At 64.9% G+C, this 11,459-nt stretch overlaps 1 protein-coding gene across 7 annotated transcripts in view; it reads left to right on the forward strand.

Annotated features, from left to right (window-relative positions):
* Nucleotides 1–11,383, forward strand: part of PACS2 (phosphofurin acidic cluster sorting protein 2) — a 55,258-nt gene extending 43,875 nt beyond the window's left edge. For 2 of the 7 annotated variants that reach the window (XM_023256143.2, XM_023256141.2), the window contains exons 17-25: nucleotides 338–460; nucleotides 764–872; nucleotides 1,583–1,615; nucleotides 4,863–4,905; nucleotides 6,036–6,078; nucleotides 6,261–6,396; nucleotides 7,233–7,459; nucleotides 7,664–7,777; nucleotides 8,437–11,383. In XM_023256143.2, coding sequence (XP_023111911.2) covers nucleotides 338–460; nucleotides 764–872; nucleotides 1,583–1,615; nucleotides 4,863–4,905; nucleotides 6,036–6,078; nucleotides 6,261–6,396; nucleotides 7,233–7,459; nucleotides 7,664–7,777; nucleotides 8,437–8,555 — 947 coding nt within the window. In that variant the 3' untranslated portion in view covers nucleotides 8,556–11,383. Of the gene's footprint in view, nucleotides 1–337; nucleotides 461–763; nucleotides 873–1,582; nucleotides 1,616–4,862; nucleotides 4,906–6,035; nucleotides 6,079–6,260; nucleotides 6,397–7,232; nucleotides 7,460–7,663; nucleotides 7,778–8,436 lie in introns of those variants that run through there. The other 5 variants (XM_023256146.2, XM_023256145.2, XM_023256142.2 and 2 more) reach the window with 4 other exon arrangements.
* The last annotated feature ends 76 nt before the right edge of the window (nucleotides 11,384–11,459 follow it).

Here is an 11,459-nt window from a genome sequence, read left to right on the forward strand (position 1 = left end):
CCCCTCTCGTGCCGGCCCCGCACGCACCTCACGCGATGCTGTCGTCACAGATAGGGTGGGGGTGGTCACGAGCCCTTTTACGTCATCAAACCCTGGGTGACCGCACTCTTCGTTTTTGCTTACGCGATTCGTTTTATGACCAAATCCGTAAACGTCAGCGCGTCGGAAAGTGCTGGATCCTGGGGGGAGACTCATTGGTGCCCGAGCCCCGCTTGTGGTCTGCAGGACGCCCCCCGGCCCATGGGGAGGGCTCTGGCAGGGCCGCACAGCACGTCTGTCCGGGTGGACGCCGCGGACTCCGTGGCCTGACCTCCCCCCCCCCCGCCGTGCCTCGCAGGCTCCCACCCTGTGGCCAGGTACCTGGGCTCCGTGGACTACCGCTACAACAACTTCTTCCAGGACCTGGCCTGGAAAGACCTGTTCAACAAGCTGGAGGCCCAGAGCGCCGGTGAGGCCCGGGGTGAGCTGGCGGGTGAGGCCGCGAGGCTTCCCCGCCCCCGCCGCGCCTCTGTGAGAAGCAGCTGGGTGCCCTCCTCTGTCCACCGCGGGCCTCGGGGCTGGCCGCTGGGGCCCGGGGCGGGGGCTCCCGGGGACTCGGAGCGGCCTTGCTGCCCTTGCCCGGGAACCCTTGAGCGGGGAGGGCAGAGGGCCCCCTCTGGCGCCCTCAGCATGGCCACTGCTCCTGGGCTGGGCCCTGGGCAGACAGGTGGAGTGGGGGGAGAGGCGAGGCACCCCACGGACCCTGCCCGGCTTCCTCCTGCAGCGCAGGACACCCCGGACATCGTGTCGAGGATCACGCAGTACATCGCGGGTGCCAACTGCGCCCACCAGTTGCCCATCGCGGAGGCCATGCTGACCTACAAGCAGAAGAGGTACCTTGTTGGGCCCCGGGCTGGACAGGCCGTGGCCAGGGCTGGAGGGGGAGGGTGGGTACCGGTACACCCGGCTCCACGCCGCAGACACGGGCCACTGTGGCTGCGGCTCTCGGTCCCCTGGGCAGCACGCCGGGGGCTCCTCGGGGTGGCCTTCGGGGACAAACCCGGCTGGGCTTGGGGGAAGCCTCGGGTGGGCCTGGCAGCCCCAGGCCCTCCTCCGTATCGGTCAGAAGAAGGCAGTCTGGTGTTTTCCATTTCGTATGTTGGAATTTCTCACCGTGAAGGGTCAGAGGCAGCGGTCACACCGCCCAGCCCTAGCAGCGACCTGCTTGCTGGAACACAGGCACAGGCTCCTTCGACTGCCCGGCTTCCCGGCCGGCAGACAGTTCTCGCTCTGCCCCGGGGCAGGATGCCGGGCAGCAGCCGGCACTGGGGCTGAGGGCGGGCAGAGGTCTGGCTGCCAGGCCCAAGTGGGCGAGGGCCAGGGCCCGGGAGGTGGGGAGGTGGGCTGCAGGGTGGGCCCCGCAGACCTCAGCGTCTCTGCCGGTGTCCGAGGGGCGCGGGACGGCCCTCCCGAGGGGTCAGCCCGCAGCTCCGGCTCTTCCTGAGCGAGGGCCGTGCCGTCCCCAAGCTGCACCTGCAGGCACGTCCTGTCCCTCAGCACAGTAACGTGTCTGTGTTTTCTCTCTTGGTGGCTTTCTGAAAAGGAAAAAGAACTTTCATTTTGACTTTACCCTCAGGTACCGCTGTCCCTGGGTCTGCACCCCTGTCCCCTGTCCCCAGGCTGGTCTTTAGGGCTGTTTAGCAGCGTGAGCAGGTGGGGTGCGTCACTTACCCTCCAGCCACCTCTCTGTGGGCCGGGGAGGGGTGGCGCCTTGCCAGGCAGGGCCCCCCAGCTGGGCAGCAGGCAGGTGGCCACCCCCACCCCGGTCAGGACTTTGCTCTCGGGCCCCCACCCGGTTGAAGGAACCAAGACATCGGGCTGGACAGGCTTTCCTCTGTCCGTTTCAGTCCAGAGTCTGAGCCGAAGACGTGGCCACGTTTAGCTTCTCAGTGAGTGTCAGTGTTTCTGAAGCCACGCTGGCCCCACCTCTCAAATTAGAAGCAGGTGCATGGGGTACCACCACGAGACACTGTCCACTGATGCCACATCGGCCGCGTGCGGGCCTCCTTATCGGCTCAATGTGTTTGTGAACCTGGCTCGCGGGCTCCCCCCATCCCCCGCAAGGACAGCATGAATGCTGATCCTGCAGGCGGGGTATCCAGGCAGAAGGGTGGGGGGCCTGCCCTGGGGTGGCACGCACTCGGAGCCTCGCCCTGGCCTGGGCCCCGGGGCTGCGGACAGCAGCACAGAGGGTTTCCCAGCCGACTCTTGTGGCTGAACTGGACAGGTGGCCAGACCACTAAGACCCCCTATGTGCAGTGAAGGGCTTCCCCCCCACCCCCAGGTGGCTCCACCCTCTGAAAACCTGCACGTTGGGAACCAAACACCGGGACCTGCCTAGAGCTGCCGTTTCATTTGGGGCCCCCTTTCCTGTCCTGGCGGCCTGCCTGCCAGGTCCCTCCCCTGGGACCCTGTTCCCATCCCGGGTCTTGGGTTCTTTCTCTCCTGGGAAAGCCCAGCCAGGGCAGGGTCACCGGGCTCTAGGCAGTGCTCCTGCTGAACCCCGAGACAGACCAGGAGGAGGGGTCTGAGCCCCCACGTTGTCCTGCTAAACAAGCCTTTGTGACTAAAGAAAGGCCAGCCGCGGTGTGCCCGCCGACTGCCGCAGAAGCCCGCAGCCTGCTTCGCTGCCTGGCCACAGCGTCTCGTCTCTCCCACGCTGGCTCCTCTGAGCCTCAAGCCAGGGCTTTAGGGAACCCTGGCCCTCGTCCCGTGCCTCCTGCCCCCACCTGTGCGTCACAGTGGTGACACCGGCACCTGGGGTGGGGGCTCCAGACACCCTGGGTGGAGCCCCGTGAAGGCCCAGTGTGTTGGCCACCCTCAGAGCCCAGGACCAGGGGGTCAGCAGATGGTGACAGAGAACAGATGGGTCAGGAGACCAGCAGCAGGTGCGCGGTGGGCATGGCCCTCGGGGCCTGTCTCCACTTGCCCCTTGTGAGAACACCTGCACGGACGGGCTACACAGCACCCGGTCCGTGGCCTGTGGTCAGACCACAAAGGCTGTGTGTGGCCCAGGAGGCTCCCTCAGGGCACTGGGGTGGGGAACGCCCAGCGCCCCGTGTCCTCAGCACCCCTCAGCTCTGTGCCCCCAGTGTCCTGTTGAGGCACGTTTTGTGGCCTCATGAGCCAGACCCAGGGGCCCTCACCACGGAGGCACACGCGTGTTCGTCTGTGTCCCGAGTTTAGGCAAGCCGGTGTCACCCCTGTCGCGCTGGGCGCGTGTCGAGTGCTGAGTGTTGTCTGCATGGCCCGGCGGCTCAGCTTGGCTTCTCAGAGTCCAGCAACATCCCTGTGTGGCCGTGCTTCCTGTCTGCCCCTGCAGGCCTCTGTCTGCCTTCCCTGCGTGCTGCTCGTGGGGAGGGTCCTGGGGCCCTGTGGGGCGGAGCCTCCCCCACACTGGGCTGGGGACCCCCTGAGGACCCCGTCTTGCGCGATGGCATGCGAAAGCCGGCCGGGCACAGGGTGCGAATTGCTGTTCTCTGAAATGGATAAACTCTATTCCCCTTAGGTCAGAAAGGCTGGGGATTTGGTCATTTCAGTGGGACGGCCTGAATCTGTAGGTTCTTTTGTCCAGAGACGTCTGCCGGGCCTTCTTCGGAGGCATGATGGGCGATGCTGGGGCGGAGGCCCCCGTGTCCAGGTGGTGCCCAGGGGCCTGCCGGCTGCTGTCCCCTCACGCGGGTGCCAGGCCGCGGGGGGGGGGGGGGGCAGCAGCTCCTGCCGGGACCGCCTTGGGCGCCGTGCGTGCATTCCGTGCTGGCCCCTGTGCATGTCTAGTGGAGAGTGCTGGCCAGGCACGGACTTCTGTCCCCACAAGGGCGGGCTGGAGAGCCTGCCATCTGCAGGGACTTCTCCTGAATGGCCCTGTGCCCGGGGACCCCTTCCGGCCAGCGCCTCGGGCACAGCTTTCTGAGGGTGAGCTCTGAGGTTTGGGGACATGAGACTGAAGCAGAGCTGGGAGGATGGCCCGGAGAGGCAAGGAGGCTGCAGGAGGGACAGGAGGCCCGGGACTGGGCCTGCCCTGTGGGTCTTCCCCAGGCCAGGAGACGCTCTTAGAGACCAAGTGCACCTGGTGGCCAAGCCCTCTGGCTGCGGCCCAGGCCCCGAGGTGGAGGCCCATCATCCAAATGCCCGGTACAGAAATGGGCAGCAGGACGGGTGCCCGCCTGGGCCACGAAGACAGAAGGGGGTCCACATCCCCTTGGCTTCTGCCCTCCTCCCCCCGAGGGCCCTGGGACATGGCTGCCTTCACCGAGGATGGGCTGTGACCAGCGATCTCAGGGAAGCCGTGTGGCACCTTCTCTGCCACGAGTGCTGGCTAGCCTCCGACCACAGCATGGCCCTGAAGCCTCGGTCTCCCCTTCTGGCTGCTCTTGGGGTGTCGCTCTGTCAGAGCACGGTGTGTGCAGGCCAGAGGCCTGGGACCCGCCGCTGCCCCAGTCTCCTCTCTCTAGTTGCCCTGGACTTCACCCGGACTATCTGGAGAAAACCTAGACACCCCGGCTGTGGTCACCCCCAGTGTTGGAGAAAGACCAGTGTCCAGGGCGGGGTGGGGGGTGGTGTCCCGGGACACACGTGGGAAACCTCTGTCTGGGGGCCCAGCCGGAATGCAGGCCCTCAGGGCACCAGGCACCTGGGATGGACAAGAGATTCCCCCAGGAAGCTGGGCTCCCGTGGAGCTCCCTGCTGGCCTCTTGACCTTAGGTGCAGAGAGATGACCCTGGGGTCGGAGGTCGGGCCGCTGCAGGGACAGGTGTGGGTGTGGTGCGGGCACTGCCGGCCACACCGAGAGAGGAGTAACTGTGTGTTTCTTGTGTTCTTAGCCCTGACGAGGAATCTTCACAAAAGTTCATCCCCTTTGTAGGGGTGAGTACTTCTCTGCTGGGATGCTTGCACTACCTTTAAGTTCCAGAACCTTCTTCACCAATTTGAGCAGAAGATTCCTTAAAATCTGCCCCCCAGCCCTCTTTAAGCTTCTTGTTTTCTTCCTGTGTGGAGCAGGGCTGGGCCGTGAGCTCTCTGACCTGTGCACGCAGACAGCTCACCTAGAGGCGAGGAGGGGCCAATTCTCGGCCACTGACTGGGCACGAGGCCTGTGTCAGACTCGGCTGGGGGTGGGTGCCCCGGGAGGGGCAGAAGGATGCTTCTGTCCCTCAGGAGCTGTGGGACGGGGCTGCCTCCACGCCAGGCTGCTCAGTGGGGATTGCGGTGTGTGTGAATCGGGAAGTTCACTTCCTATGCGCCGGCCGGGCCATGCCACGCTTCACGGCCTCTTACCTCCCCATGTGGCCCCTGGCCCAGGCACCTGCTGCGAGAGCCAGGGGCAGACAGGGCCCAGGCGCAGCAGGCCAGCAGGCCGTGGTTTTACCCTGGCCAGGCGTCAGGGCCACTGCCGACCCTCCTGGGAGGGAAGGAGTCCAGCCGGTCTCGGGGAACCTTCTGTAGTGACGGGCAGGCCCCCCCGTGGACACTTAAAACACCGTTGTGTAACCGAGGCACGAGTCCCCGCTTAACGTGACTCCTGACTCCCGCGCTGGTTGGCCCACACGGCCGTCTGGAATGGCATCTGTCTGACCGGGCGCGCGGGGCAGGCCCCAGAGCCACCTCTGCCCCTCGCTGGGCAGGGGTTCCGCATACCAGTGCCCGGGTCTCACCAACCTCTGGGCCAGGCTGGCCACACATGCTCACGGTTTGCTGAGGGCCGGAGTGTGGAGCCTGTGCCCCCCACCCCCGGGTGGCGGGATGGCCACGGAGGGGTACCGCAGTTCTGTGGAGTCTCCCCAGCACACCCGTGCCGTGGGAGGGTCCTGTGCCACGGACGGGAAGCACTGGGTCACTGCCGCACCCCAGGAGCTCCCAGGGAGGGTGGGGCAAGACGCAGCGGCCGGGCGGCGGAGGGAGGACGTCACTGGGCCTGCGTCTGGAGCCCTGGCACTGACAGTCGGGTTGGCCGACGATCCAGTACCGCTGCCAGCCAGCGTCCCGTTGCCTTTTAGGTGGTGAAGGTTGGAATCGTGGAACCGTCCTCAGCCACATCAGGTGACCCCATGCTCCCTGCCCTCGGGGCCAGGAAGGGGAGGGACGCCCCACCGTGGGAGGCCCGGCGGCTCCTCTCCAGCTCGGGGTCTCCCACCTCCCCGCACGGGCCCTCTCCGGCCCCTGGGGCTGCCCTGGGGGCAGAGACACAGGGGCACTCAAGGCTGCCCAACTTCTTCCCAAAGGTGACTCGGATGACGCAGCCCCCTCAGGCTCCAGCGTGCTCTCGTCCACCCCGCCGTCCACGTCTCCCGCGGCCAAGGAGGCCTCACCTACCCCGCCTTCCTCCCCGTCAGTGAGCGGGGGCCTGTCCTCCCCCAGGTAAACGTGGCCGTGCCACACAGGTGCCCCGCCCCACCCGATCTGAGAGCACCCCCGATGGCCAGAGAATGAGGACAATCGCTCCCGGCCGCTGGCCGCACCTCCGGGATGCCAGGAAGCCCGAGGGTCTGGCCAGAGGGTGGGCTCAGAACAGCCTCTGGGAAGACACGGGCTTGCTTGGGATCGGGTGCCCCGTGAGGTAGGGGCAGCGCAGGCCCTGGCCTGGTGTGTCCCCCCCAGCCCTCATGGCGCCAGGGACCGAAACCACACCGAGTAAGTGAGTGGGGGGTGCTCCGCATGCACGGGGGCGGGGGGGGGGTTCAGGGAAGATGTGGCTGGATGTGGGTCCCTGTAGGGACCAGGGCGTGGGGTGTTCAGCAGCTCTCCCGGCCGCCCTGGGCTCTCTCTTGAGTAGAACTCACCCAAACAAAACTTGAGGGGTCTGAGGATGTCCTCACACCCACGTGGGTCACAGGGTCACAGGGCTGCTCCCAGATCCCACAGCTGGGGGGCGGGGGCACACCTCAGCTGAGGCTGGTTGGCCTCGGCCCTCTAGACTCAAAGGGGTGGCTTGAGAGGGCAGACGGGTGGCGACCCAGGCGCCCCTGGGTGACCTCAGCACGGCCGCTGTGCCCGCCCGCAAGGCCCAGACTGGGCTGTCCCAAGAGCCCAGGGAATGGACCACGGTGGGCTCCAGGACTGGGGCTCCACTCTGCTGGGCGCCCACTGCGGGTCGTCCCCCCTGCATTGAGCGGCACGGACGCCAGCTGGCACCTCCTCGCCCGTGCCGGCCACCGAGCCAGGACAGAGGAGTGAGGCCCCCTCTGCTTTCGCAGCCAGGGCGTCGGCGCCGAGCTGATGGGGCTGCAGGTGGATTACTGGACAGCAGCCCCGCCCGCAGACAGGAAGAGAGAGGTGGAGAAGAAGGACCTGCCGGCCACCAAAAACACGCTCAAGTGCACCTTCCGGTCTCTCCAGGTCAGCAGGCTGCCCGGCAGCGGCGAGGCTGTGGCCACGCCTGCCATGTCCATGACCGTGGTCACCAAGGAGAAGAACAAGAAGGGTGAGGTGGGGGTGGCAGGCTGACCGTCGGGGTAGTCGGAGGGGCGGCCCTGCAGGTCCCGAGGTCACCACAACCACAGCCACAGCCAGAGGCTACCTGGGCGGGTGGGAGGGCTGGCGGCCATGGCCACTGTGGAATGTGGGTGGCTCAGGGAGGCTGGGTTCCGAGGGCTGTGGCTGAGCCCGGCAGCCCTTTCCCTCCTAGTGATGTTTCTGCCCAAGAAAACCAAGGACAAGGATGTGGAGTCCAAGAGCCAGTGCATCGAGGGTATCAGCCGCCTGATCTGCACGGCCAAGCACCAGCAGAACATGCTGAGGGGTGAGTGCTTGGCGAGGGGGCGGGGCAGAGGGAGGCTCTCAGGACTCGTGAGAGGTCACCTGTCCACGTGTCCTTCCTTCAGAGGGGAACCCGTGGGGAGTCAGGTCCTTGACCCAAGGTCCCATCAGTCCTGTCTAAAGTATGAAAGCGAACCAGGGAAGGCTGAAGTGCTCTTGAAAATTCACCTCTGGAAACGCTTTCGTTTTGCCGTGAAATGCGTATCACACGTTTGGATAAAGCACTTGTGTGCGGAGAAGAGCTTTTTAAATTCTATTCTCGGAAGTAATTTCTCAGTCCTTTCTGTTCTCTTAAGAGATTGATTTGTGTATCTCAGACTTTTTATAGAAGATACTCTGCAGCTAATTAATTCAGCATATGGAGCCCGGAACGGTTTTCTCTCCAGGAGCTCCAGTCTGACGACCACTGTGGTCCAGAACTGCCCTGCCTTCCTCTGTTGCTTTTCTGCTTTAAGAGCACGGCGTCTTAATCCGTTTTGCAGACCCCAGCCAGGGCGGAGGGGCTGTGGAAGAGCAGGTCCTCGCGGTCAGGGAGAAGCTGGCCACCGCTGGTGGCTGGGAGCCGGGGGGGGGGGGGGCGGCTCCCCCAGCCCTGTCCTGGGGCGTGCTGGGCAGATGGGTCAGGCGGTCCTGTCCCCACAGTCCTCATCGACGGTGTGGAGTGGAATGACGTCAAGTTCTTCCAGCTGGCGGCCCAGTGGTCCTCCCATGTCAAGCACTTCCCTATCTGCATCTTCGGACACTCCAAGTCCGCCTGCTAGCCCCACCCCGGAGCCCTGGACGGCGCGCGCCAGGAGGGCCCAGCTGCTTTTCTGTTAACATTTCAGTTTACTACGGAGACACTTAAAAACACAAAGAGAAACAGTCTTAAGTATGAATGTGCTCTCAACCTGGAAACTCACGGGGAGGTTCCCCACCGGGGCCTGGTAACTGCCCTGCTCGATAACCAGATGTGCCGGCGGGGTGGGAGGTCAGGCGGACAGCGCTGAGCTCTGAGAATCACGAAAGGTGTGTTTTGGCCTCAGGACCTCCCGAGCCCCCCCCAGCGAGAAGGGTCCTCACCTTCGCGTCCTGTCCTTCCTGAAAGCCAGGACTGCTTCCTCAGGGAGCTGGGGTCAGGCGGGCAGCGCGCAGATCCACGGGCTGCCTACGGGCCCAGACACGGAGCTGGGTGGCCAGAGGCTGGAGGCCAGACAGCCCAGGCCTGGGCCCAGCCGCCCACCAGGCGGGAGACGCCCCAGCACCGCCCACTTGTGGTTCCCAATAAACTCCAGCCTCGCGGGCAGTGGGGGTTTTCTAGTAGCAGATATTTTTAATGCTTTTAAATACACGTTACAAGGTAGCTGCCAAAAGGACCTTGCTCTTCTGACGTCCCAGCGGCCCCCTGGGGCTGGGGCGGAGCCAGCCAGTGCTGTCATGGTCGCATGTCCTCGCCCCCCCACCAGAGCACCCGTCTCACCCCCCCCCGCCCCCGCCACTCTCCCTCTGGCTGCTCTCGAGCTGTCACTACGCTTCTGCTGGTTGCCTCTGCCCCAAACTCGGCAAGCACAGTGGCCCCGAAGTTGGCCCCAGCCCACTCAGCTGCCTCCTCCCGCCCAGCCCCCTGGGCCCACCTACCGGCTGAGGGGTGTCTGGGCCCACGCCCACTTCTGTGGCCAGCAAGAGCTCAGGTAGCACAGCCTGAGCACAGGCGCCAAGCCCACTGGAGCCGTAGGTACCGCTGGGAGTACCCCGAAGAGGCAGGGAGCCCTGGCTTCTCTGCGCCAAGCTCCCTAGAGTGAGGGTCTGGGTCTGGGTCCCACCCTGGGTGGTAGCCTTGCCCCCTGCCTTCCCGTGCAGCAGGAAAGGGACACCCTGACCTGCAGCCAGCGTCCAGCCCAGTGTCCACAGGAAGAGCCCACCAGTTCCCATCCTTTGGCAGCTGTGGCTCCGGGACCCTGCGGTAGCCCACCCACGGCGCCATGCAGGCTGTGCTGGGAAAACAGTGCCCGTGGCACAGGCAGGTATGACCCTGGGGGAGTGAGGTGGCCCACCCTCCTGACCTGTGACCTACCGGCTTCCTTCCTCCCCCGAGGCAGGAAGGGGTCCCTGGGCTAGCTAGGGAACGGGACAGGGCCTGACCTTGTGTGTGGCCCCGCCTCAGGGTTGCCTGCGGGCAGAGGACCTTCCCCAGGATGGCCTGAACTCCTTCTCTGACCGCACTGGGGACCGGGCCGACCCCTGGCTCAGAAGGACCAGGGTTGGAGGCTGGCCACGGAGCCCAGCACCTCAGGCAGCCTGTGCCTGTGCCAGATGTCTGCCAGCAGCCATCCTCAGAAGCAGGCCCTGGGACCGTGAGCCTCGCTGCTCTTGCTCCCACCACTGGGCCTCGGGGCCTTGGGTTCCTTCAGGTTCCTTTCCAAAGGTCAAACTCTGCAGGAAGGAGGTACAGGTGAGGCTCCTGACATAGCTTCTAGCCCCTAAAGCTTGCTTTGGAGGAAGGGACCAGAGAGAGCAGTCACATCCACCCTGTCGTGGGACCATCCTCCCCAAATGTGCCTCCCCATCCACTTCCGTAGCTGCGTCCTCGTGCACACGGGAGGGCACGCAGCGCCCCCACCCTATGCCCCTGGGCCTACAGAGCCCGCTTGCCGTCTGTCCTGTGCCTAAGTGCTATGGGGCTCACCCACCACACCGTCCCCAGGGCCCAGGAGGTCACACAGGCAGCCCCAGCCACCGTGACTCTCTCAGAGACCTGTGCCTCGGTTTTCCTATTGGTCACATGCGCCCTGCCTACCTCATGGAGCTGTTCTGAGGACCCACGTGAAAGCACTTTGTCCCTCAAAGGAAGATGACACAGAAGCCAAAGCCATCTGTGACCAAGTCAGTGCAGCTGCAAGCACACGGAGGGCGGTGTGGAGTGCGAGGCATGTGGGTCCTGGGCAGGAGCAGCCGCCAGTCACCACCGGGCAAGGCCAGGTGGGGGCCAGCCACCACCCTCCAGCCTGGCCCACTGCTTCCTCTCTTCTCCCACATCAGCAGCCCCGGGGGGCCATCTCCTCAGGGCTTGAGGGCCAGCATCCTGAGTCAGTGTCGTCGTGGCTGCAGCTCGGGGAGGGTCCCCGGTTGGCACTGTGCTCGCTCCCAGATGGGAAGACCTGGCCACTCTCCCGGGTCTGGCCTTTGCCCGCGGGCAGATTCCTCTTTAGGAGACAGGGCCACCTGCTTCTGTGGGCCAGCCGCCTGACCTGAGCTTGTCCCTCACCACCTTCCCCAGACCCACCCCCCATGGGTTGAGGGAGACCGCGTCCCCACATGTCACCTGCCTGGCCTTGGTTGCCACCGCAGGGTCCCAACCTGTAGGCCAAGGGGTGCCCCTCTACGTTTCTGCAGACCCCCATCCATCGTCGTGCATTGTTTAGTTTCTAGGATGTACGTGTTGCTAGGGTGTTTTTTTTTTTTTTTCTTTTTAAATGAAACACAGGATTAATGTAAATAACCTTTTTGGGGAATAGATTCTAATCTGTCACGTATGTGACCACGTGGACTATTTTAAGGTGCTGATGCAAAACACTAATAAACCTGGGGAGCAACCCCAGGCCTTCCCACGCCTGCTGTGTGATTCCTCCCGGGCCGCCCGCGCGCCCCAGGCCCCGTCCCGAGGGCCGCCAGGGAGGTGGGGGCGC

The sequence above is a fragment of the Felis catus genome, chromosome B3, assembly GCF_018350175.1.
Source record: "Felis catus isolate Fca126 chromosome B3, F.catus_Fca126_mat1.0, whole genome shotgun sequence".
In the NCBI taxonomy this organism is placed as follows: Eukaryota; Metazoa; Chordata; class Mammalia; order Carnivora; family Felidae; genus Felis; species Felis catus.